Raw genomic sequence first — 26,120 nt, 5'->3', positions numbered from 1 at the left:
CGGGCTGTTTTTAACAACTTTCAGCCAACTCGAGCAGAAAAAGGCCTGACATGAAACCGCAGGGTGGAAAGTCGGGGAGGATGGTACCGCACGTAAAACCGAAAGAGGTGAGGTGTGCTCTGAGCTGAGAGCACCCAGGGAAGGTATAAACAGCGGGGCCGAGGCTGCCTGCAGCCCTCTGCCCCCCAGCTCACCCCTCTCTGGGTGCGCAGGTCCCCCAGGATGTCCCATGGAGAGCAATGTAGGACAGGGAGCAGGTTAGATAAGATGCCAAATGCAGCTTGATAAAGCAAGCTCAGCTTGCCATGGAAATAAAACCATCTTGTTTAGCCTGAAGCTTTCAGAGGAGACCATCCTGCACACAGAGAGGGCACAAAACACCCCAAAATGCCCGGCCTTGGGGGAAATGTGCTGGGTGGCTGCTGAGGATGAAGCCACCATGGAAAGTTATGGCAGCTCCTCGTGCTGAGTGCCCAGAGCAGCACTCGGGCTCCCAGAAGCAGGGAGGGTTTAATACAAAGGCTGAAGGATATTAAAGTCTGCAGTAGGACAGGCCTCTGTTTAAGAAAAGGGCAGAAGGATCTAGGAATCAGGCTTAAAATAATTCACATTGGTTTCAAATGAAGTATGTCCCTGAGGCAGTTCCTCTGGCTTGACAGCCCAAAAGCCCGGGTGCCCCAGGCAGCAGTGCCAGCGGCTGGCCCTGCCCCAGAGCCGGCTGGGGCAGCGGGATTGCCGAGGATGTAGGTGACAGCACCTGTGGCCTCGCAAGGGGGGCACGGTGGCTGCCGGCAGCAGGTGACAGTGGCTGTGAGGTCTTAAGAGGCACCGGCACATCAGGCTCATCCTCCAGATCCCAAAAGGGAGTCAGGCCAGGTAGATAAGTCCCAGTGAGCACAGGCTGGCAGGGAGCCTCTGATCTTTGCTGCTGGAAGGGAAAAGCCGACAAGTCATTTGTACCAAGAGCCCTCCAGCACCTTCACAACGTGCGCTGCCCCTCCTGCGAGAGTCGAGGGAGGTGACGAGGTCCCAGGGCAGAGCCCATCTTCAGCTTCGAGGTTCTTCCCTGCTTTGAGGTCCTTCCACCCTTAATTACACCCTGATGCTACAATCTGGAGCAAGACTAGAAGGAAGAAAAGGAGGTTTCCTGGAAGCAGAGGAGCCAAGCCAAGGTCTTTAGGATCCTTATGGAGAGCTAGCAAAGCTCTGACCTGTGGATAGGACCTGAGTCACTCCCTTGTCACCACCTTCCCAAGAGCCCTGCCATGGGGACATGGGGTCCTCCTTGCGCTGGGGCAGCGCCCTACAAGCAGGATGGTGAAGGAAGGGTTGTCCCACCAGCGTTTCCGATGCTCGCAGGTGGGGACTGGGGGACATCCCTGGCTCAGGTCTGGTGCATGGGGAGGAAGAGAGGGAGCAGCAGATCTCCCTGGTCCCCCTCCTACTCCTTTCCCAGAGCATGGAGCCCCCATTTCTATAGGTTCACTCCAGAAGACCCCTTCATGCACCCCGCCACAGTGGGGTCTCCAGGGCAGCAAATGTCCTAGTGCAGAAAGCTGGAACCATGCAGTGCCTGACATCACCGTGCCACAGCATGGTGTGGGGAGCCATCAGCAGCAGGGTGACCAGGATGGGACCACCTGCCCTGCGGCATCTGCCCATCCCCTCGGACCCCTCTGTGTTAGGGGCTGAGATTTACCCGGGGGTGGTTGAATGCAGGAAAAACCTAAAGGTTTTGACATCTCTCCTTTACTTCAAGGGTAGCCGAGCCTGTGTTAAACACCTTGAGCTATTCTGAGAAGGAGGAGCCCCCTGGGGAGGCAGCCCTCTCTCCTGGCACTCTCATATTCACCCAAACAAACCGATCACTTCATCTGGGGGATGTGTGGTTTCAATCCAGCCCTTCCTCCCCCAGGCTGCTGCCGTGGGGTGGAAGGATGCTCCCCACCAGGGCAGACGCTGCTCCCCACGCTGCCCACCCAGGGGGCAAAACTCTGCCGCTCATGGACGCAGCTCAGCGGGGGTCCGGTGGCACCCCTGGCAAGGGGACGGGCCCCTGCCTCCAAAACCCGGCTGTGATGGAAACCAGCCCCCTGTTACGTCATGGCAACACAACTCAAATCACAACTCACGATGCGCCGAGCCCTCGGAGTCATCTCTGAGAAGGAGCCCGGCACTGGTCCCTCTATTAAAGCCTTTGACTTGCTTTTACTAAAGGGACTTTCCCAGAACCACCCACGGAGCCGAAACTGCTTTGACGTCCTGTTCCACTTCATGCACTCCTCCCAGTGCTGCCCGAGCACCTTGCTGCTTACCGGTACCCGCCTGGAAGCAAAAGCTGCTCCTGCAGGTCCCCCCACAGCCCAGCCTCGGCAGGGACTGGGGACGAGCGCTGTCCCAGCCCCGGCACGACCCCGTTGGGCTGGAGAGTCCCTGCTGTGGACAGACCCTGCCAGTCCTCTCCATCCCGGTGTGCTGGTCGTGGCTCCTCAACGGGATGCGTGAAGGAGGCAAACACAAGGCACAGCCCGGGCGGTAATTTCCCTGCCGCTTTCACACAGCCTGAAATTATTTTTGACTTCAGCTCCCACCCCCGGGTGAGCCACCCAGGCGAGAGGAGGAAGGTCTCCCGAGGTTCCTTATCCTCCTCTCTGTCTCTCGCTGTGTGTCAGCCTCCCCGTCCCCTACCCCTCCAGCCCAGAGACAAAGTGCCCACACTGTCCTGCTTGGCCCACGTGCGTCCCATCCCTCCTGGGACATCCATCCCTTCCCTTTGGGGTCACCCCATACCCAGGTGGCTTCATCCTGCCAGCAGTTCCCGGGAGGGGCAGAAAGGGACATTCAACCCTGGACCCCAGGCAGGACCTCAGAGCAGGACATCCCCTCAGCAGCGAGGATGCTGTGTCTGTGGGCACAGTAAGGCTTGCAAGACAGATGGACTGCCATCTGAGCAACCCTAAACACTTCTCTGTCTTTCCCTGCTTGCTTCATACCAGGGCTTTTCTCCCACTCTGAAGACTTCCTTCATCGTTTCCTGCACTAAACACGCCCAATTCTTTTCCATCAGTCATTCCTTCAGGACATTTTTGCTCTTTTCTCCAGGTCATCAGGGTGAATTTGATTTCTAACCCTCCTCCCAGACAGCCCCTACACCCTCCCTCAATAGCATATTGCCTTCATTTGAGCCACGCTTCCCCAGAAAACCCCTGCTTAATGTGTCTGCCACCGCAAGCTATTGATAACTGCAGATGGGATACAGCTTCTTGGGAAGCCGTCCACCCACAGTGGCAGAATTTCCCATTTCCCTTATTTGCTTATGAGAATGTCACATAAGGCAGCATGAAGACAGCATCGCTCCCGCTTTCCCTGCGGTACCCAGCCCATCACCCTAATGAAGAGAAAATGAGGTTGGTTTGATACAACATGTTCCTGCTAAATCTGTGTTCTCAGCCCCAGCACTGCCCTCTTGGTGTTTACCGCTTGGTGGCCTTACTAATTTGTTCCAGCGGTTTTCTGGGTATGAAGGCAGGCTGACTCATCTAGAGTTTCCTGGATCCTCTTTTTTCCCCTTCCTTGAAGCAGATGGTGAATTGGGCATCTGTATCCTCCTGGGACACTGCTCCACGCCAGCTCTCTGCGCCCCGTCCCCCTCTGACCTTGCCTCTGTTGATGGTGAACGTTTGTCACCCCATCACGGTGAAACCCACCATCTCTAGGGACAAGCAACAGCTGTGAGATCCCTTTCAGGCTGGACTGTCTTCATAGTCAAGCCCTTGGAGTAGAGGGGTCCACCTGTCCCAGGGTGGATTTGAAGCAAAGGGGATCCTCTGGAAATGGGGTATGCCCAAGCTGGACTGTAGAGAGGGGACATTGCCCCATTGTCCCCTGGACTTCTGGGATGGAGAGGAATGCTCAGCAATAAGGAGAGATTGAAGGGAGGAGGTGGCTGTGAAGATGCAGGCAGGTACCACCCCAAATGGGTTTGGGCTCCCTGTTCATCTAGCAGGCCTCGTGATGGTCCCTGCAGGTGGAAGGAGAGAGCTCAGCCCCCTCTGACAAGGCTCTGCCCCAGTGCCATGGGTGGTGGGTTTGGTCTTGGGGGTGGTGGAGCGGGCAGGCCCAGGGCTCCTGCCTGGCTGGGGGGTGCAGGCTGCCTCGCTCGCCCTCCGAGCCCCGCGTGCCAGGATCTGGACTGCCAGCGTCCTCCCCGAGCAGCACATCCCGCCAAAGGGAGGAAGAGAGAGAAGGAGAAACCTTGGAGCCGACTCAAAGCAAAACTAGAGAAAGCAAAATGAGGGCAGTAGGAGGAAACGCAGATGTGCTGCAAGCCTACAGCAGCTCCGCAACAGTCAGGGCGAGGCTCTCGATGGGACAGGATGGAGGAGATGCTGTGGGTCTGGACCCCTCAGGACACATCAGGGCTGTGCAAGCTGGCCATGGTTAGGGGCCCAGGCAACCTGCCCAGCAGCCCCCCCTTCCCATCAACCACCCATGGCACCCACCAGCTCACCCCAGCCTGTCCCCTCCAGGACTGACAGCTGCTTTCCCGTGAGACAAGGCCATGGCAATGCTCCCAGTCCATAGTGCCCGGCAGACCAGTCCCACCCCAAGATCATCCCATTAACCCACAGGCCAAATAACCCACACAAGCCACTGCAGCACCTCCAGCCCAACCTCTCCAAAACTGAAATACAGCTCTGAGACCTCCCAGTGATCAGGACGGTCCTCACTTGTAAGTGACCTTACTGCCACACGACCTGACCGCCCCTCTCCCCCCGCCATCTGCAGTGTCCCATTTTGCAGGAATGGTGCTCCATGGCACGGCTCTCCTCGAAGATGCTGCTGCAAGGAGCAGGAGAGGACTTCCTCTCCATCTTCATCTGCCTGCCCAGTTTTCTCAAGACCTGGCTTTGGGGCTCAGGCTTCTTTAAGGGACGCTTGCTCATGTGTTGTTCCCAATCACCTTTAATCAAGGCTGGGGTATATAAGGAGCCAGGCTGCCTCTCAAGCACTTGTATGGGGGGGTTTCTTGCTTAGCTATGGTTCAGGCATGCTGAAGTTACACATCCTGCTTCCTGCAGATAGGGATCAGCTGCAGCTCTCTGAGGTCTCCCAGCAGGGTCTGGCCCTTCTGCATCAGCAAGACCGCAGCATGGGACCAGGGATGAGCTCCGCTCTCTGGAGGTCCCGGCTGGCGTGCGGTCCCAGAGAGCTGACAAAGCATTTTGGCACCGGTGCTGGTGGCAGCCGCTCCTTGAGCGAGTGCCGGGTGTCCGCAGTCAGGAGCAGTTGCTCTTAACTGCCAGGCCAGAGTGTGCAGGAAACAGCAGCTTCAGCGCCTGCAGCCACCCCCTCAGCTGCACCCAGGTCCTGGCATGGGAGGAATTGGGGCACTCGGATGGGGTGGCTGGGGCTGGCCAAGGGGCTGGGGGGACCGTGTGTCTCCAGGGTTGTGCGTGTCCTCACAGGGGAGGGGTGTGTGTATGTATTTGGCACATGGTAGCTGTGTAAAGCTGGGGATGTACACATAGATTGGCATGGGGAGCTGCGTCCACGTTTGTGTGTTCGTGAGCATTTGTGGGTGCTTGCACAAAAGGGTGCATGGCCAGGCTGGGGACGCTTGCTCTGGGGTGATGCAGGAAAAAAAATTGGAACCCCCCCCAGTTTGGCTGCTTTGTGCACTTGTGAGCACAAAGGACGAGGGAAGAGGCTATCAGGAGCATCCTCTATCACTCACAGTCATGATGCTGGTAGGAATGAGGTGGGCAGACCCAAACCTATGCCCTGTCCCCTCTGGCCTTTTAGGAGTCATTCCCAGTGACGGCACATCCTGAGAGCAAGGAAAAGTCAGGTCCAGGTCCTATTTAATTTTACAGGGCCCTGTTCTTCTCCTGCTTGCACTGCAGTAAGCCTCAATTTTCCCAAAATGGGATGCTGAGGATCAGACCAGGGCCCTGCTCTTATTCTGTTGGTGGCCAGTGGCTCTGCAGCACAGCAGTTAGCTCCAGCAGCTGCGATTGCTGCAGGGAGCAAGGTCAAAAGCCAAAGCCAGGTGGTAGGGTCTGCCTAACTGCTCTGCAGCAAATCTCCTCTTTGCAGCCTAAACCAAAGACCACTGAAACCCTGCCACCCAAGCCCCTCCGCATCCAGCAGCTGCGGCAGAAAGGATGTACCCCAAAACCATACCAGGCCCATCGCAGCCCAGCCTCTTCCCGGTGCAGGCAGGGAAAGCCAAAGGACTTGAGGGTGTCGGCTCAGCCCCCACAGAAAACCTGAGGCAAACCTTGGCATCATAGGTGGAAATGAGTTTGCTTGGGTCCCTGCTTAATTTGCAGTAGAGAAAAGGGGTATAAACCTGTCAGTTGCCTGCTATTAGGCAGCCAGCTGGTATGGGTGCTGCGGTGGGCAAAAGCAGGGGGGCTGTGATACGGAGTGAGGGGCAGGAGGGATGTGGGATGGTGGAGCTGGGAAAGCCAGAACTGGGGACTTCTCAGGACAGGAGGTAAAACAGCTTCCTCCAGATCCTGCACGGTGACTCCTGGAAGACTGAACTACTATCACCACGCTGGAGGGAGAGTCAAAGCCGTGGGTGGCTGCTCTCCTGGCTTGCATGGAAAGACAAGAGCAGCTCCCGCACACGAATGCGCTCGGCTCCCCATCCCCGAGCGGGATGCTGGGGTGTGGGGGCTGACACCCATCGCAGGGCACTGCTTGCTTTGGGGATGCTCAGCTGGGGGCTTGAAACCTGCATCCTGCCTGGAGCTCATCCCAGCCCTGTTCCTGCTCTGGCTGGCACAGCCAGCGCTGTGCCCGGCACAGGGGAGTGTAGCTCGGGTCTCTGCCAGTGCTGGGCACCCTGTCCTCCAAACAGGGATGGGAGATGGTGACTGGCAGCCTGGAGCATCCCCACCACTCACCCCACGCATCCCCAGCCCCCAGCCTTGCTCCCTGCAAAGGGCAGGATTGCAGCCAGGCTGCTGGGGGGCGGAGGGGCACAGGCACTGCCGTGGGCTGGGTGCTCTCCCATCCCAAATGGCAGCGGGAGATGCTTTTGCTACACCTCCGACCCCATCAGATGGCTTGGGAGCTCACGGCTGGCTGCAGAACACCATCCACCGAGAGGGGACGGGACCCAGCCCCAACTGTACAGGAAGGGCTGAAAGACCCAGCACCTCTGCTGCCCAAGAGGCAGGACAGAAATATGAAGCAGGGCCCACCCTCCCATCAGTGTCGTGTCTGACGGGAAAGCCAAAAACAAAACTGCTGACTGAGCTCCTGCTTCTCGCCTGCTGCGGCTGCCTCTTGCCTCAGCTTTCCGGGCTAGCCGAGCCCGGCTGGCCACAGCAGGTCTCTGCTGGAGCTGCTGGGGTTGCATGGTGCTGTGCCGGGGCAAGGAACGGGGCTGCTGCTTGCACAGTCCCACCAGGCTGAGCTGCATATTAGTGTGAGTGAACGTTGTGGGACCAAGCGGGGCCACCACATCCACCGTCCTGCCCTGAGGAAGGGTGAAAGCCATCCCAGATGGATGTTCATCCTATCTGGTCCCCTCTGGAGGTTTCTCGGGGACTTTCCAGCCCCCGCAGGGGACAACCTGCGGTGCCTGGCATGCCTCACCCCTTCCCCCAGTGCCCAGGCTGGCTCCCACAAGGCTGTGCTGGTTTTGCTGCGGGTAAGAGAAAAAGAAACCTGCTGACAGTGCTGCCGAAGTGTGAGATGCAAATGACTCTTATCTGTTTCTGCTGGGTTTCATGGTCTCCCGGCCGGTCTCTGCTGCCTCCACAGCCACTCCTTACTGGGGTTTCTCCCCTCTCAAGCAGTGGTTGCTTCTTTTTATTCTGGTTTCTGGAAGACAGTATGGCTCCGGCATCACTTTCAAGAGGGAAACTGGAAGTTTGGAGCCAGAAAGCTGCCCTGAGCACCGTGCTGTGAGCTTTGCCCTGGCTCATGGCAGCCAGGCCCCCGGCACAGCAGGGATGCTTGTCCCCAGCTGGGCGAGCACCCCGAGACCAGCCTGGTGAGGGGGGGGCTTGGTTTGCAGCTGCACCCGGGTGCCAGCCCAGACAGGGGCGAGAGGAAAAAGAGCGGCCCCTTCTCTAAATTATTAAGAGCAGCTTCGTGAAGAGCGGCTTGCGTATCACAGAGAGGCCCAGGAACCACAACAGAGGCCGCCACCTCCCGGCTCTCGCCTGCACGCTGCCAAGAGCCGTTATTTGCCTGCCCACGCGCTTGCCATCACGAGTCAACAAACTCCCCGGACGTGAAACCCTTTATTCACCCCCCAGGGCCGAATCCATCTCCCACCTGCGGAGGGAGGGACGCGGGGCAGAATTCCCCTCTAGCAGAGGGGGAAACTGTCCGGGGAGAGGAGGAAAACTAGCCGCCTGCTTCCCCTTTCTTTAAGTTTCTTTAAATAGCGGTACGCCAGACAGTCTCTGCCCCAGGCTCCTGCGAGCCGCATCTCCCAGGATCCACTCCAGCTCTGGTCTCCGGTGTTTCCTCCCACAGTCGTGCTTTGCCGGCCGGGCCAGACCCAGGCGAGGGAAGCAGCGTGGCTGCTCCAGAGAGCCCGGGTGGAGGCAGAAAACCGAGGCATGATGCAGATCGCCTTTGGCACAGACCCGTTGGCATCGCTGCTCTGCCTCATCCCATTCTCCCTGCCCTGAGCGAAGAGCTGGCACGTGGAGTCCAGCAGGGACCTTCCTCGTCCCGCGGTACCCGGCCCACGGCCACAATCCCACCGTGGCCAGGACTGTCCGACGTCAACTCCAGCAGCGGCGCCTCTGTCGCTCCGGTCCTGGCACGCTGGATTCTTCCCACCTGCAAACCGCAGTGGGAGCGAGGGGCCGGGGCAGCCTGTCCCTGCCCGCACTCCGTGGCGAGGAGGGACCCCGGCCCTCAGCAGGGCTGCAACTGCAGCTGCCGAGTCCTCTCGTCCTGGTGTTTCTTCCCCCGCTCCGGCGTGACGGGTTTCTCCTCTGGGAAGACGATGGTGGCGTATTCAGTCTGGTCGACCGGCTGGGTCTCGGGGGGCACCTGGGTGCGCTGGTCCCACTGAAACTCCAGCACGCCGTAGTCCACGGTGGACACGGACACCGTGGGGGGCTTCTGTTCCTTCTGCAAGGAAACCCCACCGGGTCAATTCATCATCTGGAGGTACCCACCATCCCCAGCACAAGCCCCCCCTTTACAGCAAGTGCCAAAACCAGCTCTGAAGCATCCCAGGAGACGAGAGCGAGACAAAGCAGAAAGATGCACAGACCTGGGATAGCATTTGCCCAGAGAAACCAGACCATGAGCCTGGGGTCACCGCCGAGGCCACGTGGGTCTCAGCCCTCTGCCTCTGCAGGCTGGTGGGGCTCCCTGCCTGCCTGGCCGTTGAAGGCAGGGTCATGCTAGGAGCCCTTTTCCCACCTCTCCATCGGGCTCCAAGCTGGCACAGGGTGTACAAGGAGAGCCCGCGGCTGAGTTTGCTCATCCCAGAGAAGGGAGAGCAAGGGGGGACCTACTTGCTGCCTCCAGCTACCTAATGGGGTTGGAGAGAAGATTGAGCCAGACTCCTCCCAGCAGTGCCTCGCAAAAGGAAGAGAGGAAACAGGGACTAGCTGTAGCAAGAGAAATTTTAGCTTAATATATTGGGGAGGGAACATTTTCTCCCATTTTCTACAGCAACACAATCCGCTGTCAAAGACAACTCTGCTTTGAGCAAGGGTTGGACTACAGAGGTCCCACCCTATCTCAGGCAGTTTTTTGATTGTGATGGGGCTGTGCTGCAGGTGCAAAAAAGCAGTTGTAGCTGTGCAGAAAAGATCGAGCAGCGTCAGAGACGACAGGAGAAGTGAGAAGCTTGTGAAGGGCTGATAAAGGGAGGCCTTGCACCCTCCGCACCCCAGCGATACCATGATATGCCCCTGCAGCACGGCAGGGCGTCAGAGATGGAAAACTCACCCCTGGCACATTTTCATTTGGCGGTTTCCGTACATCTGCAAAGTAATGCGTTTGGTTAGAAGGTGCTTGTGTGCCAAGACCCAGCCCCCACATCGTAGGGGACTGCTGGACACCACAACCATTGCACCACACTTCCGCCTTCTCCACTCAGGGTCTAACACCCTGAGCATTACAAGGACGAGCGAGATACCAGCCCACGGTCTAGGGTTTAATTGGGATTAGTGGGCTGCAATTCCTCGGGGGTCCCCTCTGCGAGACCCCCCCCCAGCTGCCTGCAGCACGGCTCAGGAGATGCCCGGTGCTGCAGCGAGGAGATGACAAGATGTCTCAAAGGTGCCTGGGCAAGGTGCACGGGAGGGACTCGCAGCATTAAGACACCGTGCCAACGAGTGGTTCAGAGCCACAGCACGTGGCCTGAGGGCTCTGTGAAGGGCAAGCATGGCCCAAAGCACCCTTCTCCCCCAGGCATGGAGACACCTGTCCCATGGGGACATGCCACAGCTGAGTTTAGCACGTTGAACCTGCCCAGCTACCCCAGGGAGCTGCAGGCATCCAGCTGCCCCTGGGTTCAAGCCGGGTTTGTTGGATAAGCATGACCCTGTCAGGTCCCCTCTCAGACCCCAGCCCCTTGGCACGGCACAGCCCCCACGAGGGATCATACCTCCTCTCCTGTGCGTGACAGTGAGGTAGCCAAAGATCAGCAGCACAACCGCCCCAGCCAGCAACAGGATGCCCAGGAGCACGGCCTTGACGTGGTCTGGGGGATTGCCTTCCTCCATCTCGGGCTCGTCGGTGGCATTTGTGTTCTCAGGGGCTGCTGTAATAGCCATCCAAAAAGGGGGAACAAAACAGCAGGTCAGGAGTGTAAAATGGCCTCTATAGTACATGGGAAAGTCAATAGGGGAACACGGCGCCTGTCCCTAGAAAGGGCTCAGTCCCAGGCAGGCTGCCACTGCCCCACCATCCCTCCAGGGGCCCCGAATTTGGGCTGACATGGGGGATGTTTTGGCCATGTCCCATTCCTTCCCACTGCAGGTAGTGAGGATGATCCCACACCGCTGAGAGCTGGGGTGCAGGGGGCCAGGGCACTGCAGTCCCGTGGCATGACCCCATACCCAGGAGAGCCCCATGGAGGACACGGCTTCCACAAGCCTCCCAGCTGCTTCCACGTCCTGGGGCCAGCACAGCTTCAGCTCATGTTGGGAGGAGATGTTGTGAAAGACAGTAACTTTTGCAGTGTTTTTCCTTTTTATAAAAGGCCACCTTCAGCCCCCCAAAGCCTCCATGCTGCTGAGCAAGTGCATGGCATATCTTCCTGCGAGATCTCAGCCTCCCACACCATGGGGCTACGAGACCCTCCCAGGGCATGGTTTTGCAAGAACAGTATCTACACCACCACCAGCTGTTCAAGGGGTCTGAGCCCTGGTCGTCACCCCAAACACAAGCCTTGTCCTCAAATAAAGGAGCTGTTCAGGCGTGCGGGCAGCTCCCTACGCTGGTCTCCTGCCTCCATCTGTGAGTGAACGCAACTCACTATGCTGGTCTCCTGCTTCCATCCATGGATGAAGGCAGCTCCCTACACTGGTCTCCTGCCTCCATCCATGAGTAAGGACTCACTCCTCCCCACAGCATTTCTGGGGACACAGCCCCAGCAGAATGGAGACCTCCTGCCTCAGGGCCAGATCCAGCCGCAGTGCGGATAGGGGAGGACAGCCTGCGTCCCTGGGCATCAACCAGGCATGCAAAAGAGAGGGGAAAGGGCAGAGCTGTGCTCTCCTGACCCACACCAGGTCCTCCCCCAGCAGCGTACCGTCTGCCTTGTGCCCTGCGGCTGCAGCGTGCCTGGGGGCCATAGCACCACGGGACGACACCGACAACCTGTCCCCATCAGCTCAGCCCCCAGGCTGACCTGTGACCACCAGGTGGGACCGGCTGCTCTCCATCACTTTATCGGGTTCAAAAAAGGTGATCAGCCCACAGTAGTAGGAGCCCGAGTCATTCTGGTGAAGGTTCAGGATCTCAATCTTGAAGGCAGGAGCATGGTTGGTGAGCAGGTACTTCTCTGTCTTTGTCTGGGGGTTGTTCCGGCTGATCTCAGCAATTTTTTGGGCTTGGCTGTGGTTGGTCTCCTTGTACCAATTGAGGCTGTACTCCAAGCCGGAGTCGTTCTCTGTGGAGATGTTGCAGAAAAAGGTGGCTGAGCTGCCTGCAGGAAGAGTTAACATGGCTGGGAAGAAGGTCACTGTTTGGGAGAGAGGAAACAAGGAACATACATGGTTACAGCGGGCACAGGTCTCAGAAACAGCCGTACCCCCCGTGCAGGAAGCAGGGATGCAAAGAGGGTGAGAGCCCGCCACTGCCCCCCACTAGCACCCCATCCCATGGAGAGGTGACAGGCTCCTACGTCCCAAACCCAGAGGCACCACATGTTCCTTTTTTTTTTTTTTTTTTTTACAAAAACCTGCCGGTAAGCGCTTGCGAGCCCAGCCTCATGCCATCGCCAGCACCTGGCTCACCTGTGGCCAGGCTCTGGGGTTTGCCAGCCACGCAGGCAGCCTGATGCTTGGCCAGTCTGCAGCATCACCCCGGGTCACGGGGAGGTACATCAGCCCATGTCTCTCCCCTCCTGAGTGTGTGCCTGCCGGCCGGAGGGGAATCCTCAGGGGTAGTAACTGTACTGTGAAGTGGTTTCAGCAGAGCAAATTGTGCTCTGGGCTACCTAAAATTAACCCAGAACACCTGTACTGGGGAAAACAGACTTTGAGGGTTGTATTATTTTTAAATCTATGCTGTATTTTAATGTCTGAGCGTCCTTCCTCCAGTTGATGTTGCCTCTGAAAGCGAGCAGAGGGAGCGAGTCCTGGCCCATCGCGTGCCCGGCTGCCTGCTGGGGTGCTCCGGCTCTGCCCACTGCTCCATGCTGGGAGCACAGAGTGGCAGGGGCTGCCCAGGGCATGGTATTTGCCATCTCCAGCCTGAGACCATCTGACAGGGCAGAGCGACCTGGAGCTTACAATGCCATGCCTTTCTAGCTGCCTGTCCCCTCCTCACGTGTACATGGGCAGCCGGGCACCCACCCTGGGGGTCCTGGGCAGGCTTGCCAGGCTGCTCCCAGCACAGAGAGCAGTCGGCCACGGCCACAGCCCCCCCCAGCCCTTAGCGCCGACCCTGCTGCTTCGCCACATTTCCCTGCCCGTGATCCCAGTGGGTTCATCCCTCCCGGGCAGCGGGGATGCTGCAAACACAGGCCGATGTCCAGGACAAGGCAGCTGCTGCATCAACTTTTGTTCGGAGCAATAAGAAGCAGAAATAAGCATTTTTCACACAGGTTATCTGACCAAGCGATTCAAACCACCAATGCTTTGAAAAGTCCCTGCCGTTAAGAAATTTATCATCCCTTTTCAGAAATCACCACCGATAGCAGCCCCAGGGCTTGCAGGCAAAGTTAGAAAGTCCCTCCCGTCCCTCCAGCACTGGCCTGAGGCTGTAGGACCGTGCCCTCAGCATCACCAACCAGAAAAGAAACCGGGATGATTCCTTTAATAGATACAGTATTAGATGGAAAACTGGGCTGAGAGATGAGGGATGAGACCGACCAGGAGCAGGGAGGGAGAGAAGTGCCCCAGCTCCCACGGGCAGCGCTGGCTGCGGCAGTGCCCACACCAAGAGATGTAATTTTTGAAGTGTTCTGGGTTTCTTGTGTTTAACAGCAAATATTTAGCAGGCTCGGGGCTTTGCTTCCTACCCGGTGCCACTGCCAGGAAGGAATGAAGCACTCGGAGGACTTCTGAAAGCAGCGTTTGGGTTTACATGTTTCCCTGCATCTTCCCAGAAACAGAGGTAACATCTGCTCTAAGGGATGCCCAGCCCTGTGCCCACCCTCAGGGCAGAAAACACCCGAAGCCACCAAAGAAAGAGCCGGGCTGTGAGGAAGTTGGGACATGGCTTCATCAGGGCTCTCGCTCGTTCCGCTCGGACTCACCCTTTCCCCTCCACCTCCCCTTCTCCCCCAAATTTCACCCTGAGCAAAACCACGCACAGGACCCTGGCTCCCTCAGGGTCAAGCCCAAACCTCCAGGGTACAGCCCGAAACCGTGAGAGCCAGAGCAGAAAACCCCAGACCCTGCATGGCACTGGCAAACCCAGAGGCTCAACACCAAACCCCAACCACGGCCAGTGTGCCCACAACATGGCTCTGGTGCCAGCACCGCAGGCTGGGGACCTGTCCCCTTCTCCATCCTTTAACCCCGTTTCTACCCCAAGCATCCCCATGTCCCTTGCTTCAGCAGCGCGTACCCAAAAGCTTTGGGGTTTTTGCCTTCTTGATGCCAGAGCTATTTTTAACTACAAAGCTCCCAGCCCTTAGACATTTTCCACCGGCTGCGAACGACACAGGCTGTGCCAGCGAGCGTGCCGCGCTCCGGTACCTACCTCGGCGGCAGCCGGCCAGCACAGGGCAGCAGCAGAGCAGGACGGCGCAGAGGGCAGTCAGGGCCACCTCCACGCTGCCCCACATCGTCTTCAAGGCACTCAGAGCCATGGCGAGGCGGTTGGTCTCCTACCCGGGCAGGCGTGCCGTGCCGTGCCGTGCCGTGCCGTGCCGTGCCACCCCTGGCTCTCTCCGTGCTTCCTTCCCCGCAGTGGTGGCTTGCTCTCCGGCTCACGCTGCAGAGGCTGGGGTGGAAATGAAACGTGCCCATCTCTGCCCCAGAGGGAAACCCGGGCTGCCTCCCGCCCCCGGCTTCCTCCCCGCAGAGGCAGGGATCAGCTGAGCTGGGCCAGGCCCCTTTCGCTCCCAGGCAGGCACCCAGCCACCGAGCAGCGGGGACGGGCAGTGCCAAACCCGCACCCTTTTTGGGGAAAGCTCCCAGGGATGGAGCGGGCAGGGACCACAGGGGACGCGTCCTAGGCTCCAAGCCTGGCCCATGAGCAAAAGGGCTGTCTCGGGCTCCTGAGCACCCATGGGTGCTCCTGCTGGGTGCCCATGGCAGCGTGGCAGCGGGCAGCCGGGCAGGGTCTGAGCAGCCATGGGGCACCCTGAGTGCCTGTTGGCAGGCTGCTCCCACCAGGAAGGGATGGGAGAGGAGGGAGGAGAAGGAGAAGGAAGAGATGGAGAAGGAGGAAAAAGAAGGAGAAGGAGAAAGAAGGAAAAGGAGAAGAAAAAGGAGGAGATGGAGAAAGAGAAGTTTTGCCTCCTTAGGTGTGTTTCTCCACAGACAGACAGACTTCCAGAGAGCAGGGGCAGGTGCCCGGGGCCAGGGAGCTGTTATTGGGGTGACCTTTGCAGCAGACTTCTTTAATTTCTCTGCCGGCAACATTCCTCACTCTCCTCGCTGACTAATACTCGCGTAGGAAATAACCAAAGGTGAAAGCACGCTGTGGCTGGCTCCTCCGCTTCTCTCGAACACAGCCTCGGTGCCCCGCAATTTTGGAAAGTGTCAGGGGAAAATTAATAATTGGGGTGAAGGATGTGATTCTTATAATGATTTCATTATTTTCCGGGCTTTCAGAAATGAGCTGCGGGGCTGGGGCTTGCTCACCTCTCACTTTCAGACACGGCCCCAGCAGGCGAGCGGGCTGGGGGAGCCACCCCTAATTTGGGATGGCCAAGGAGGGGGTTCTGAGCCAGGGCAGGCAGGGCTCACCCTGGGTTGGTGGCTCAATCCAGCCTGTCCTGGGTCCTCTTTTCCAGTCTCCTCCTGGCATTGCAGCATCACTCCTTTCTCATGAGCTTCTGGCCCCGCTTGGGCCACAGAGCAAGCCTGGGGACTGTCCCCTCCTTGTCACCTTTCCATGCCACCTGGCTGGAGGCCACCGCCTGGCGGGGTGGCAAGGGGAGTGCTCTCCACCATGTGCAATGGTGCTGGTGGACTCCGAGGTGGACATCGCCTCTTCCTTTGCAATTTCCTGCATTCTCATGAAAAAAAATCCCTAACTAAACTAAACGAAACTGAATTCCAGAAAATACGGAAGGTCACAGCAAGGAGGCTTTTCCACCTCAAGGCTTTGTGCCCCCAGATGGTGACACCAGGCATCCGGGCCGGGTGTGGAGAGGCTTGTTTGGCACTTACAACATGTTTTGGTTTCTAGAGGCGGAAGATGTGACGGGTATCACCACTGAGATAGCGACTCACCGAGCCAGGGATCGGCAGGAAAAACTGCCTCATCCTCCCTGCCCTGCACAGCAGCGGAGGGCTCTGATTAAAATCATAGCACGAATTGCTCAAACTTTCCAACACATGCTCGAAATGGGGCATAAGTTGGTACCCGGGGCGGGGAGGCTGCCGCGTCGACCAGAAACCAGCGCTGGCTAGATGCACACCGCATGGCAATATTTTTGGATGCTCAGGTTCCTTCAGAAACCTGTGCCCCAGAGCTCTCCCCCTGCTCCCTAGCAGGCTGGGGACCGGCACCGACACCACAGCCTTTCCAGGCTGCTTGGGGTGCAGGATGAGGCTGTGCGCGGCCAGGAAGTGCCGGGGAGCTCGCAGAGCGCGCAGCAGAAACCGCAGCGGAGGGGGACCAGGAGCTCTCCGGCAGCGTGCTGATGGAAAGCTTGCTCTGCCGCAAGAGAGAGAACAGGGGCGTTTTTTCCCCTTTTTGCTGAAAAAAAATTAAAAAGGATGAAAAGAATAAAAGAAAAGATCAGTCTCGCTGCTAGGAAGCCACGGTGGGGGAAAGCGAGGTGAGTAGCGGTGCCGTGCCCCAACCCAGCACGTGCCCTGGGTGCCAGCATTACAGAGGAGCCTGGCCCAGCCCCGCAGCAGCCCCCGGGCTTTGGGCAGGCTTTGTGCCCTGCCTGCACCCTGCCTGCACCCTGCCAGACCAACACAGCTCCCGCGGGCTCTCGCACCAGCTTCTCCAGCACCAAGGAAAACAGCTTGGCTCCAGCCGTGCTGCAGCTCCCACTCATGCTGGTAAATCTCCTCCAGCCCAAATGGGGTTGATGGCACATGTTGGGGTTAGCTGAGGGGGGCCCGAAAAAGGTCCTTTGATGCTTAAAAAATAAATTCTCTTTCTCTGAGCTGGAATATGGTGAATTGCATGGGGCAGTCCTCTTCTATTTGGCCACTAAAAGAGCAAAAGGGCTAAAATAGAAGGAGAAAGAGGAATAAGTGAGAAAACAGTTTCTTCTTCAAAACTAAGAGACAGAAACTTCAGCAAGCACATGTCACCCCACTCACTGAAGCACAAATGTCCTTTTTTTCCCCAACAAGAAGCTGGTCCAATGTGTCGGCGAGGGTCCCACCAATGCGGCTGGTACCCAGACGAGGCCCCGGTCTCCTGCAGCCATCACTGTCGGGGCACACAGCTATCACCCTGAGCAGTCACCTCAAAGGATCAAGGGTCAGTCCCAAAATGGCTTAAAAGCATCTGGGGTACTTAAGGAGCACTGAAAATTTGGAAGATGAAGAACAAAGCAATGACCAAACACCTTGGATGGAGCCAACCGAAGCCCAGAGCTGAACGTCCTCAAAGCCCAGGGAAAGCAAAGCTTCCCAAATGAGATGGGGAACACAAATTACCACAAAAAGACACTGCGGAAGAGAAACCCACAGGTTCCCAAAGATCCCTCCCCCATTGGTTTAACTGAATTCAGATCTGTGGGTCTGACCCAGGCAGGAGGCGATGTTGCTGGGGCAAGAAGAGGAAACGGTTAATAGTGTTTGCAAATAAACACAGAGAGCATTGAGGTCTTTCAGATACTTCTCAGAAATTAGGAAGGCCCCTGCAAACAGTTTGCATGAGCAACAACACCTGACCCTGCAGGGAAAGACATTGGCCCCGGGGCGGGGGGGGGGGGGGGGTGAGTAAGCAGCGAGTAAGCGGGGGGATGGAGCGGAGGCACGAAACTGTTCCTTTAGCGAGTGGAAATCTGCAGGGCCTGGGCAGGGCAACGGTAACTGCGATGCAAAGGGGCCACATGGGTATGGCATGGGGCCACTGCCACCTCCGGCATGGCAGCAGGGTGCTGCTTCTGCCGGCAGGCAGAGCTGATGCCCAGCCCGGCGCTCCTAAGGGCTCTGATGGATCACCTCTAGCGAGCGGTGCTGCTAAAGCCCGTGGAAATCAGGAGCTGCTGCTGCTGCTGCTGCTGCTCAGGGTCTCAGCAACTGGCCCACACAGCAGGTTGGGGCAGGACCTGGTGCCAGCTGGGATGCATCCGTGCATTCCAAGCACAACCCCAGCAGAGGTACCTCCTGCCTCTGGTGCAACCTCACCCCCTCCTGCACCCGAGGGGCACCTCCAGGCAGCACCCCTGCCCGCAGAGCCCCAGTCCCGGGGCCCAGTCCCAGTCCCAGTCCCCAGCCCTGCCGCACGTGATGGCCCCCTCCAGCCCCTTGTCCCCAGCAGCAGCATGCTCCGCCCCGGCACCGGCTGCGCCTTCGCACTGTTTCCATTTGAAGCACCCAGGGACCTTTCTCGGCGGTGTCACCCGCTGCACGTAAGAAGCGTGATTGTGGAGGTTGCTGCATCAAGATAAACAGCGGAGGAAGCAGGATGCCAGCTTCTCAGGAGGGGGCTGTGTCATACGCAAGCTGCCGTTCGCCAGCCTTCCTTGGGACAGACAGCCGCTGTGGACAGGGAGAAGAGCACAAGGGTGTGACAGTGGGAGGAGATTGGGGAGCGACAATTTTAGGCCTTTCTGGAAGATTTAAGAAGTTCCTGGAGGAAAGGAGCAAGGCTGGGATCTCCGCGCTGATGGTTGGGATGCAGGAAGGGAGCACAGGGGCTGGCAGCAACAACACACAGGCAGGAACTGGGGGAATAGACTTTGTGGCGGCAATCACTTCCAGCTGCCTTCTCCTCCGCCGTGCTCGGTGAGAGCTGCGCCCGCTGCCCCTGCAGCAGCCGGGCGCTCCCAGCACGGCTCCCGGGGCTGCGACACCAGCACAGCCCGCTCCAGCTGAGGCCACGGGCTTGCGAAGGCGTCTCTGGGCTCCCGGAGCGCGCGGGCGGCACGTCCGCAGCCGCTCCAGCCCACCGGGCCCTGGGCGAGGGAGCGGGCAGGGGCGCGGGCTGCTACGGCTGCCAGGCGATGTGGGGCGGCGGAGGGCACCGGGGAAGCAGCCAGGGGCGTGGGGCCCTTCTCCCCGCTGAGGAGCGGCTCTCTGCCCATCAGAGCTCCTGCCACACTCACCCCCCAGGCGGCAGGCGCATCGAACCCTTCATCTACAATTGCAATTATTATTGCGATTATTTACCCTTTACCAATTATTTTATTGTAGAAATTTTTTAATCGTAAAAAACGTCAAAACATTTTTGACTCATGTCAAAAACACCTCCCCCCCCGGCTCGCACCGGCGCCGGGGCTCCGCACCCCCCTCCGGGGCTCTGCACCCCGGTGTGGCGGCGGTGGCCTCACGGCCACGTGCACGCGCCCCACGGCAGACGGGGGGCGGGGCGAGGCGTCGTGACGTACGGTGACGCCCCGTGACGCGCCGGAGGCGGAAGGAAGTGGCGGGGGTTGCCGGGGTAACCAACGCCGGGGCGGCCTGCGGGGGGCTGCGGCCATGGGCGAGCTGGCCCCGGACGATGGTGCCGGGAACACGTACAGCCTGCGGCCCGGCCTCCAGCGCCGGTGAGGGCCTGGGGCAGGGGGGGGAGGGAGGGGGGGTGCTGGGGACGGGGGTGCCCTGGGGGCTTTGGGTCTGGGGCGGGGAGGGGGGGGGCGGCCCTGGGGATGTGGGAGCTGCGGTGGGACTGTCGGGGAGCGGGTCCCTGGGCGTGGGGGGCTGGCATGGGGCTGTGGGTGCTGGGTGGGGGTGTTGAGAATGGGGGAGCCCCCGGGGTTTGGGGACTGGGGGAGCACTGGGCTCCCAGACCAACTGTGACTCCAGGCAAAGGGGGATGTGGGTGAGGAGGGGAGCACGGGTGGGAGACGCCGCTGAAGGGGCAACCTGCGACGGGGCCGGTGTTGCACCTGTGTTTATGGGTGTTTGGCTTTCGGCAGGGCTGGTTAAGTATCTCCATCTTAGTTGGGCTTTTTTTCCCCATGGTTTTTCAATTGATTTTTCTTTAACATGTGAAAGCTAAATTTTTCTGGGTGGGGTTATGTGTGTGTTTCTACACGTTGTGTGAACTTTCTGGGCCTTCTGTTGCTGTTTTTTTGCTCTGATAGATTTAAATCATCCACAGTAAAAGAATGCATCCATGCGATACTGAAGGAGAAGCTGGCCAACGTGCAGTACATCCCAGAAGAAATGCCTCAGCTTACAAAGTCTTTATCAGAGACAATAAAAGACAGACTGAAAGGTAAGGAGGTTTGCTGGGGAAGTCTTTTCTTTTCTTACTGTGTCCTCTCCCTTTGACAAAATCCCTCTTTCATCCTTTATTCTTGAAATCTATTTCTTCCCTGTTGACTGACTCGAGTCTACCATTATGAAACATTCTGGCCTATATACATACGTTCCTCGCCTGCAGAACTAGAAACCTAATTCAAGCAGACAAGATTTGTTCTTGTATAGACTGGCTGGTGTGGGATGTCAGCCTTGGAGACACTGCAAGGGGAAAGAAGCTGCATTAGAGAGAAGGAAGAAGTGATGCTTCATTGCTTCTTGCTTCAATAAACAGAACCATCCCTGCTTTTTTTCTGCTGCAAGTTAGATCAGAGTTGGGTCAGACTGGAAGAGCAGGGACATCAGAACAAGGCCCAGTGGGAGCAGCAAAGGGGGAGAGAGTTAGGAGCACAGACAGCCAAGGAGGGGTGTGACTACAGCCTTACAGCACTGGAAAAAGGTCGTAGTGGTGCTGCGCAGGATGCACTCCAACATTTTTGAGTGCAAGAACTAAACTTCAGGCTCCAGCAGGTCTTTCCTGTGTTCAGTGCTGGAACAAGTACATAGATGTGTGTTGGCATAGTCACTTTTTTTTTTTGCCTTTTTCCTGGGGACAGGCTGGTGCTCCATCTGCTGGGCTGGCCTGACACGCTGACACAGACATACCATCACCCTCGGCAGGAACCCTGGATTTATGCTTCTCCCAGAGCTGCGCATCTGCTTTAAAACCAGCAGCAGCTGTAGTCCCAGCACGTGTTGATGCCGAGCTAATATGCACAGGGCTGCCGTTGTATCAGCTGGCATCTCTGATAAGCATTGACATGGCGGATGTTACCAGACCCAGCATGTTGTATTCAATCCTCCAGTGGAAACAGTGCGCTGGAGTCTTCCCAGGACACTGCTTTGTTGGAGACAGGCATTAGGATCTATATTTTATTTTAAACAAGCTTGTTCTGATTTGGCTCCTGGAACATTGCCATGGCCTGATTGGATCTGGCCTGTGCCCAAAGGTATTTCTTTACTATTGTAAAACAACCGCATATCTTTGCAGACACAAAACGTAGACCCGTATGTGCTTTTATGTGGCTCTTTATCCCAGTTCAGAAGCAAAGGAAACAACTATGTGGCAGAAAAATCTCTACAATACCTTTGCATCATAACAGTTTTAAAATAAGTCATTTTTTTTCAAATTGGATTTTGTCCACCAGCAGTCTTATTTACATTCTTTCTATGTGTTCAGTTCTTGAAAGTTGTCAAAGTAGAATGCTGACATATAGTGTCACTGTTCAGGGGTGTCTTCTGCCTTAGATGCATCTTTTGACAGATGCCAAATACCCTATTCACCCTTTAACTCCAATAAGACCATGGTACTCTGTACCTAGGAAAATGAAGCCGCAAGGCAGTCTGTCCACTTTGCCAACTGCATGGACTTGTACAGGACACTTGCTTTGTAACCAGAAATCTTTAGCTTTCTGGGTCCTGTTTTGGGCTCATATTTTAAACAAGTTGTTGCTCTCACTATTATTTTTTTCTCTCTCTCCAGAGGAGGGATTTGACAGGTACAAAATGGTGGTGCAGGTTGTGATTGGAGAGCAGAGAGGAGAAGGAGTGAAGTAAGTTTTGCATCTTCTAACTGTATTTCCATCATTTTTGTTGGGTTTGGGTGGCTCTTCTCCTTTGGAAGCTGCTTTCAACTTTCCTAGGTACAGAGATGTCTCTGCAGAGGATAAAGTGTAAAGCACTTTCTTTTCTCTTTAAGTGGCAAGTGTGGGCTTGGATTGTGGCTGATTGAATTACCCATGATAATTGGCTGTATGTGGTTCTTAGCAAGCTGAAATGCTAAAAAGCATTTGTGAGGAGTGTTGCAGAAAGGGATTTTACATTGTATTCATGGCGAACCAGAGCACACACCCAGTCCATTCTCAAGGCCCTGCTGGAGCACAAGAGCCATGATAACTCACTTCTGTCTAAAGCCAGATTTCCATAAGTACTTCATTTGCATTTAATCCCCCGAGGTAGGCATTTTTCAGAAGTTTAAATTTCTATAATACCCATGCAATACTGACAGGGGACTGTGGGTGCTGAGCACTTGCAGTCTAGCTCCAGATGCCTGCAATCAGACAAAAGAATTCCTCTTGGCTGCAGTACTGGGCTGTAGCTTTCCATTACTACTGAGCAGGGAGAATGCAAAAGAGAACAGCCCACAAGGTTTATGTGCTTTATCTGCTGGGCTTATCTTTATTATTGTGCCTGGTACTCCAGCAGAAGATAAGTGCAGCAGAGCTGTAATCAGATCTGCTGCCTCAATGTTCTGGAGGTCAGGAAGAAGTATCTGTACCTGCTGCTCAGGCTTTTGTCAGGAATGTCTGTCTGCAGGCAAACTGCTCCAGAAGCACCGTACCAGGCTGAACGGTTCATTGAGGTGCTCTGATTTGAAACGTGAAGCCCAGCAACACAGACTGACAGAGCAATTAGAGAAATTCTCTGGTTTGCAACAGGCAGGAGGCAAGACTGAAGCATGATCGCTAACATCCTTAATGCCAAATACTGGGTAACCAGGGTATTCCAGAGGCAGAGTGGAATATTAGACTGAAAAAAAAGCAGAATAACCCTGAGGGTAAGGTAATAGAAAAAAAGGATGAAACTCAACAATCTTATAACAATGTCATACATGTAGGGACTAAGAACAACACGCTGTGCCACAAACAGGGATCCCATCAGCCGAGACTGACTGGGGCAGGCAGGGAGCTGGGCATTTGCAGCAGAGAAAGGGGAGTGTCAATGACGTTAGACAAGGCAGCAGCGAGGTCTCGTCCATAATATCCTGTTACGGTCCGGTTGCTTGCCTTCAAGGTAAGGCTTGGACTGAAGCAGGTGTAGAAAAAGCCCAGTAGGATGGTTGGGTATAAAGAGTATAGATATGAATAAAGAGTATATATATGAAAGGACTAGAAGAGCTTAGTTCATGGTCTAGTAACACGTCTGCCAAGGAATATGATAGCTCACTATAAATAAGTTGGGAGTATGTACCACGAGGGTGCAGGAGGTGAAGGACAAGAACAAATAAGCTAAATTAGCCACTGATATGCATAGGCCAGAAGTCAAAGATTCTTAAGCACCATAGCAATGAGGTTTCAAGCCCTGCTGCACAGGGGAGGTGGCAGGGTTGATAGCTGATGAGTTTGAAGATGGGGTTTGATCCACATACAGAGGAGGTTACAGCATGTGGTGGAATTCAGCAGTGGGGATCTAGGCTCAGGATTCAGGAGAAGGCTTCCCATTTCCTTTATCTTTAAAGGAAGCTCAGTTTGCTTTTTGAGGAAAGTATCTGTGATCACTTAGGTCCTTACATGTGAACTCTCTGGGTAACGGCTCCACTCTGTCTCCTTTGTCTAGTATGGCTGCACGATGTTTCTGGGATGCTGACACTGACAGCTATGCTCACGATGTGTTCATGAATGTAAGTATCGGCTGTTTTACCATGGGACAGTGTAAAGCTACTTGCTTTTGTATGAGAGGCAGAGTGACCTTAAATATGGAGCAGAAAAAAACCAACCACTAGAAGGAAGGAACCAAGACTCTGCTGAAACAGCATGATTTACGTCCTCATTCACAAAACACACTTAGATATAATATCCAACATAGTAAAACTTATTTCCTGAGTAGGTCATACAGTACTGTACAAAAGTCATTTATAGTCACACCATTTTACAGGTGGGGAGAGGAAGCACAAGAGATAAAGTCTTTTCTTATATGCTTTGCTAAACAGCTGTCATGGAGTATGGCTGGAATCCAGGACTGAGCAAAAGTCAAGTTTTTATTTCATTATTATTTTCTTTTTACTTTATTTTAAACTGACACCTAGACAGCTGCAGGTGTATGGATGGAGTAAATTGAGGTACTTCTGGCATTTGGACAGGCTGACCTGGGTTACACCACGAGTGAGGTGAATAAGAAACTAACTAAAAGACAGAAAATTGCAGTATGTTAAAATACAAGGTTATGCTCTGGTCTAAATGTTCCCTTAGGCTAGCAAAGAGCTTGCCTTTACTAACACGTCGCCCTTCTCTGTTTTCCCCAGGACAGCTTGTTTTGTGTGGTAGCTGCGTTTGGCTGCTTCTACTATTGAAGATGGTAAACATTGCACAGGAGGACAAAGGTGGGGGAGAACGCTTTAGGGTATTTTTTTGTTAAGTGCACAAAAGCATCATGTTCTTCCTTTAGTACCTAACAAAATAACAGCTCTACAAAGCATGTCCTACACCTGTTCTACACACTACAATGTTCCTTATTCCTTGTGGCTATCGATATAGCTTTAAGCACAATATTATTATGTCCTTTATTTAAATCGCCCTTTGTTTTTATACAGCGTGTTGGTTTTGTCCTAAAAAAGTGTATTGCCAATAGCCATTGTTCCTAAGGCAAACTCAACTTCCGTCTTGAAAGGGTTCTGTTGCCTTTATTTTTGTTAATTTTCTGAAATGAATGAAATATTTATAAGAACATAACATAATAAATCTATGTATTTAATATTTCCTCTCCTGTGGGTTGACCCTTGCCATTTCCACCGTTTGTCCTTTTCCTCCACTCTACAAGATGCAGTAGCCTTGATTGCTTGTCGGTGCTTCTCAGATGAGCGTTTTCTGAGGATTCTTTGTAAACGAACTCATAAAGCCAGCCTTGTAGTCTGGTTATCCAGATTTGTTCCTGTGACTCCCATAAGATTTGGGCTGTGAATACCAGCTAATTGTCACACGAGATGATATTAACTGATAGAAGGACAAGGTATTTAGGACATTAGGTCAGGCCAGCAGCCTGCACACCCCACTGACTGCCAAAACTCCTCCCTGGTGTAACTCCTCATTGGTTTGGTGCAATTTGGCACCTATGGACACTGTGAGTAATCACTGCTCATTGCCCTCTTCAGTAGATGCTGCAGTGCTTTCTCAGTCTTCGCCTCTCTGTAATTGTTTTGGGCTATGAGGGTGGGTGTTTGGAGCCCAAATTTGTTAGCAGCCTCGGAAAGGAGCAGTAGAAAAGGCTGCTGTAGATAGGAAAAGGAGCGCTAGAGTCTCTCATCTCCCCAAAAGTTAGAGGACCGGGTTGGTTCCTGAGAGACTGGGTGCCACCAGAACACATCTCGGGTGCCCATCGGAAGATGGGATGCGTTGCTGTGTGGTGATGCCAGTTCTCGCTGTGCCGACCAAGGAGCAAACACAGCTGAACAATTTCAGCGGCATGAATCGCTTTTAGAGTGCTGAAGTTAGGTGAGACGAATCCTGAATCCTACGCTCACCAACTGTTAGAGCAGAACTCGCTCTGTCCATGCAGCTCTTGGAAAGTGGGGAAGTAGCAAATTACGATGCATCTTGTAGAATCACTCTTTTGGCTATAATCCTGGAGGCAGCACGCTCCTGTTTCTGTATTATGCTTGTTTGAAAGTGGCTGCCTCTCATTCTCCTCTGATGGGAAGTAGAAGGTGACTTCCCTGATTGCTTTGTCACTACCTGTGGCTGTCACTCGTTAAGGGAGCTGCAGAGAGGATGCAACGGTGCCATTCGGTTTGTGCGTGAACCTGGGAGCGCAAGTTTTGGGGAACAGTGAAAACCTCTGTATAAAGACACTTGCCAGGAGATTGTATACGCCCTCAGCCTCGTTTTGACACTCTAAGTTACAGTGATTAAATCACGATTTTTCACCTTGCGCTCGCTCTGCTTTGGAGGCTTTTTAACAGCTGCTTCACAGAGGCGTTGTACAGAGCGGGTCTGAGTCTGTGATCGTTCAGCGCCGGCCGCCCTTGGCCGTGGCCTGGGCTGGGTAACGGGTGCTGTGTTTTCCCCGGAGAAAGATCAAGCAGCTGCTGAAGCAACACAGGCCGGTATTCCTGCACCGCCA

The 26,120-nt window shown here is 55.4% G+C and overlaps 2 protein-coding genes across 4 annotated transcripts; one reads left to right on the top strand and one right to left on the bottom strand.

The window, feature by feature from the left end:
* Positions 1 to 8,895: 8,895 nt before the first annotated feature.
* Positions 8,896 to 14,494, bottom strand: PDCD1 (programmed cell death 1). The gene is made up of 5 exons (XM_075509099.1): positions 14,377 to 14,494; positions 11,855 to 12,187; positions 10,607 to 10,762; positions 9,946 to 9,980; positions 8,896 to 9,114 (listed from the first exon to the last, which is right to left on the bottom strand). Exons 1-5 carry the CDS (start codon positions 14,483 to 14,485, stop codon positions 8,896 to 8,898), a joined length of 852 nt encoding a protein of 283 aa, XP_075365214.1. The 5' UTR covers positions 14,486 to 14,494.
* A 4,897-nt stretch (positions 14,495 to 19,391) lies between these two features.
* On the top strand, positions 19,392 to 24,760 carry DYNLT2B (dynein light chain Tctex-type 2B). Of its 3 annotated transcripts, none has more exons than XM_075507121.1 (5): positions 19,392 to 19,528; positions 20,086 to 20,202; positions 21,769 to 21,838; positions 23,622 to 23,685; positions 24,307 to 24,760. In XM_075507121.1, the coding sequence occupies exons 1-5, from the start codon at positions 19,483 to 19,485 to the stop codon at positions 24,352 to 24,354; spliced, it is 345 nt and encodes a 114-aa protein (XP_075363236.1). In that variant the 5' UTR covers positions 19,392 to 19,482; the 3' UTR covers positions 24,355 to 24,760. The 3 variants fall into 3 exon arrangements, with proteins under 3 accessions (XP_075363236.1, XP_075363234.1, XP_075363235.1); XM_075507119.1 differs by having other exon boundaries at positions 20,069 to 20,202; XM_075507120.1 differs by lacking the exon at positions 24,307 to 24,760 and adding an exon at positions 24,091 to 24,150 and having other exon boundaries at positions 20,069 to 20,202.
* Positions 24,761 to 26,120: the final 1,360 nt, after the last annotated feature.

Source organism: Mycteria americana, chromosome 7 (genome assembly GCF_035582795.1).
Source record: "Mycteria americana isolate JAX WOST 10 ecotype Jacksonville Zoo and Gardens chromosome 7, USCA_MyAme_1.0, whole genome shotgun sequence".
In the NCBI taxonomy this organism is placed as follows: Eukaryota; Metazoa; Chordata; class Aves; order Ciconiiformes; family Ciconiidae; genus Mycteria; species Mycteria americana.
The sequence above is the reverse complement of the archived record's forward strand: the minus strand, read 5'-3'. Positions and strand labels throughout refer to the sequence as shown.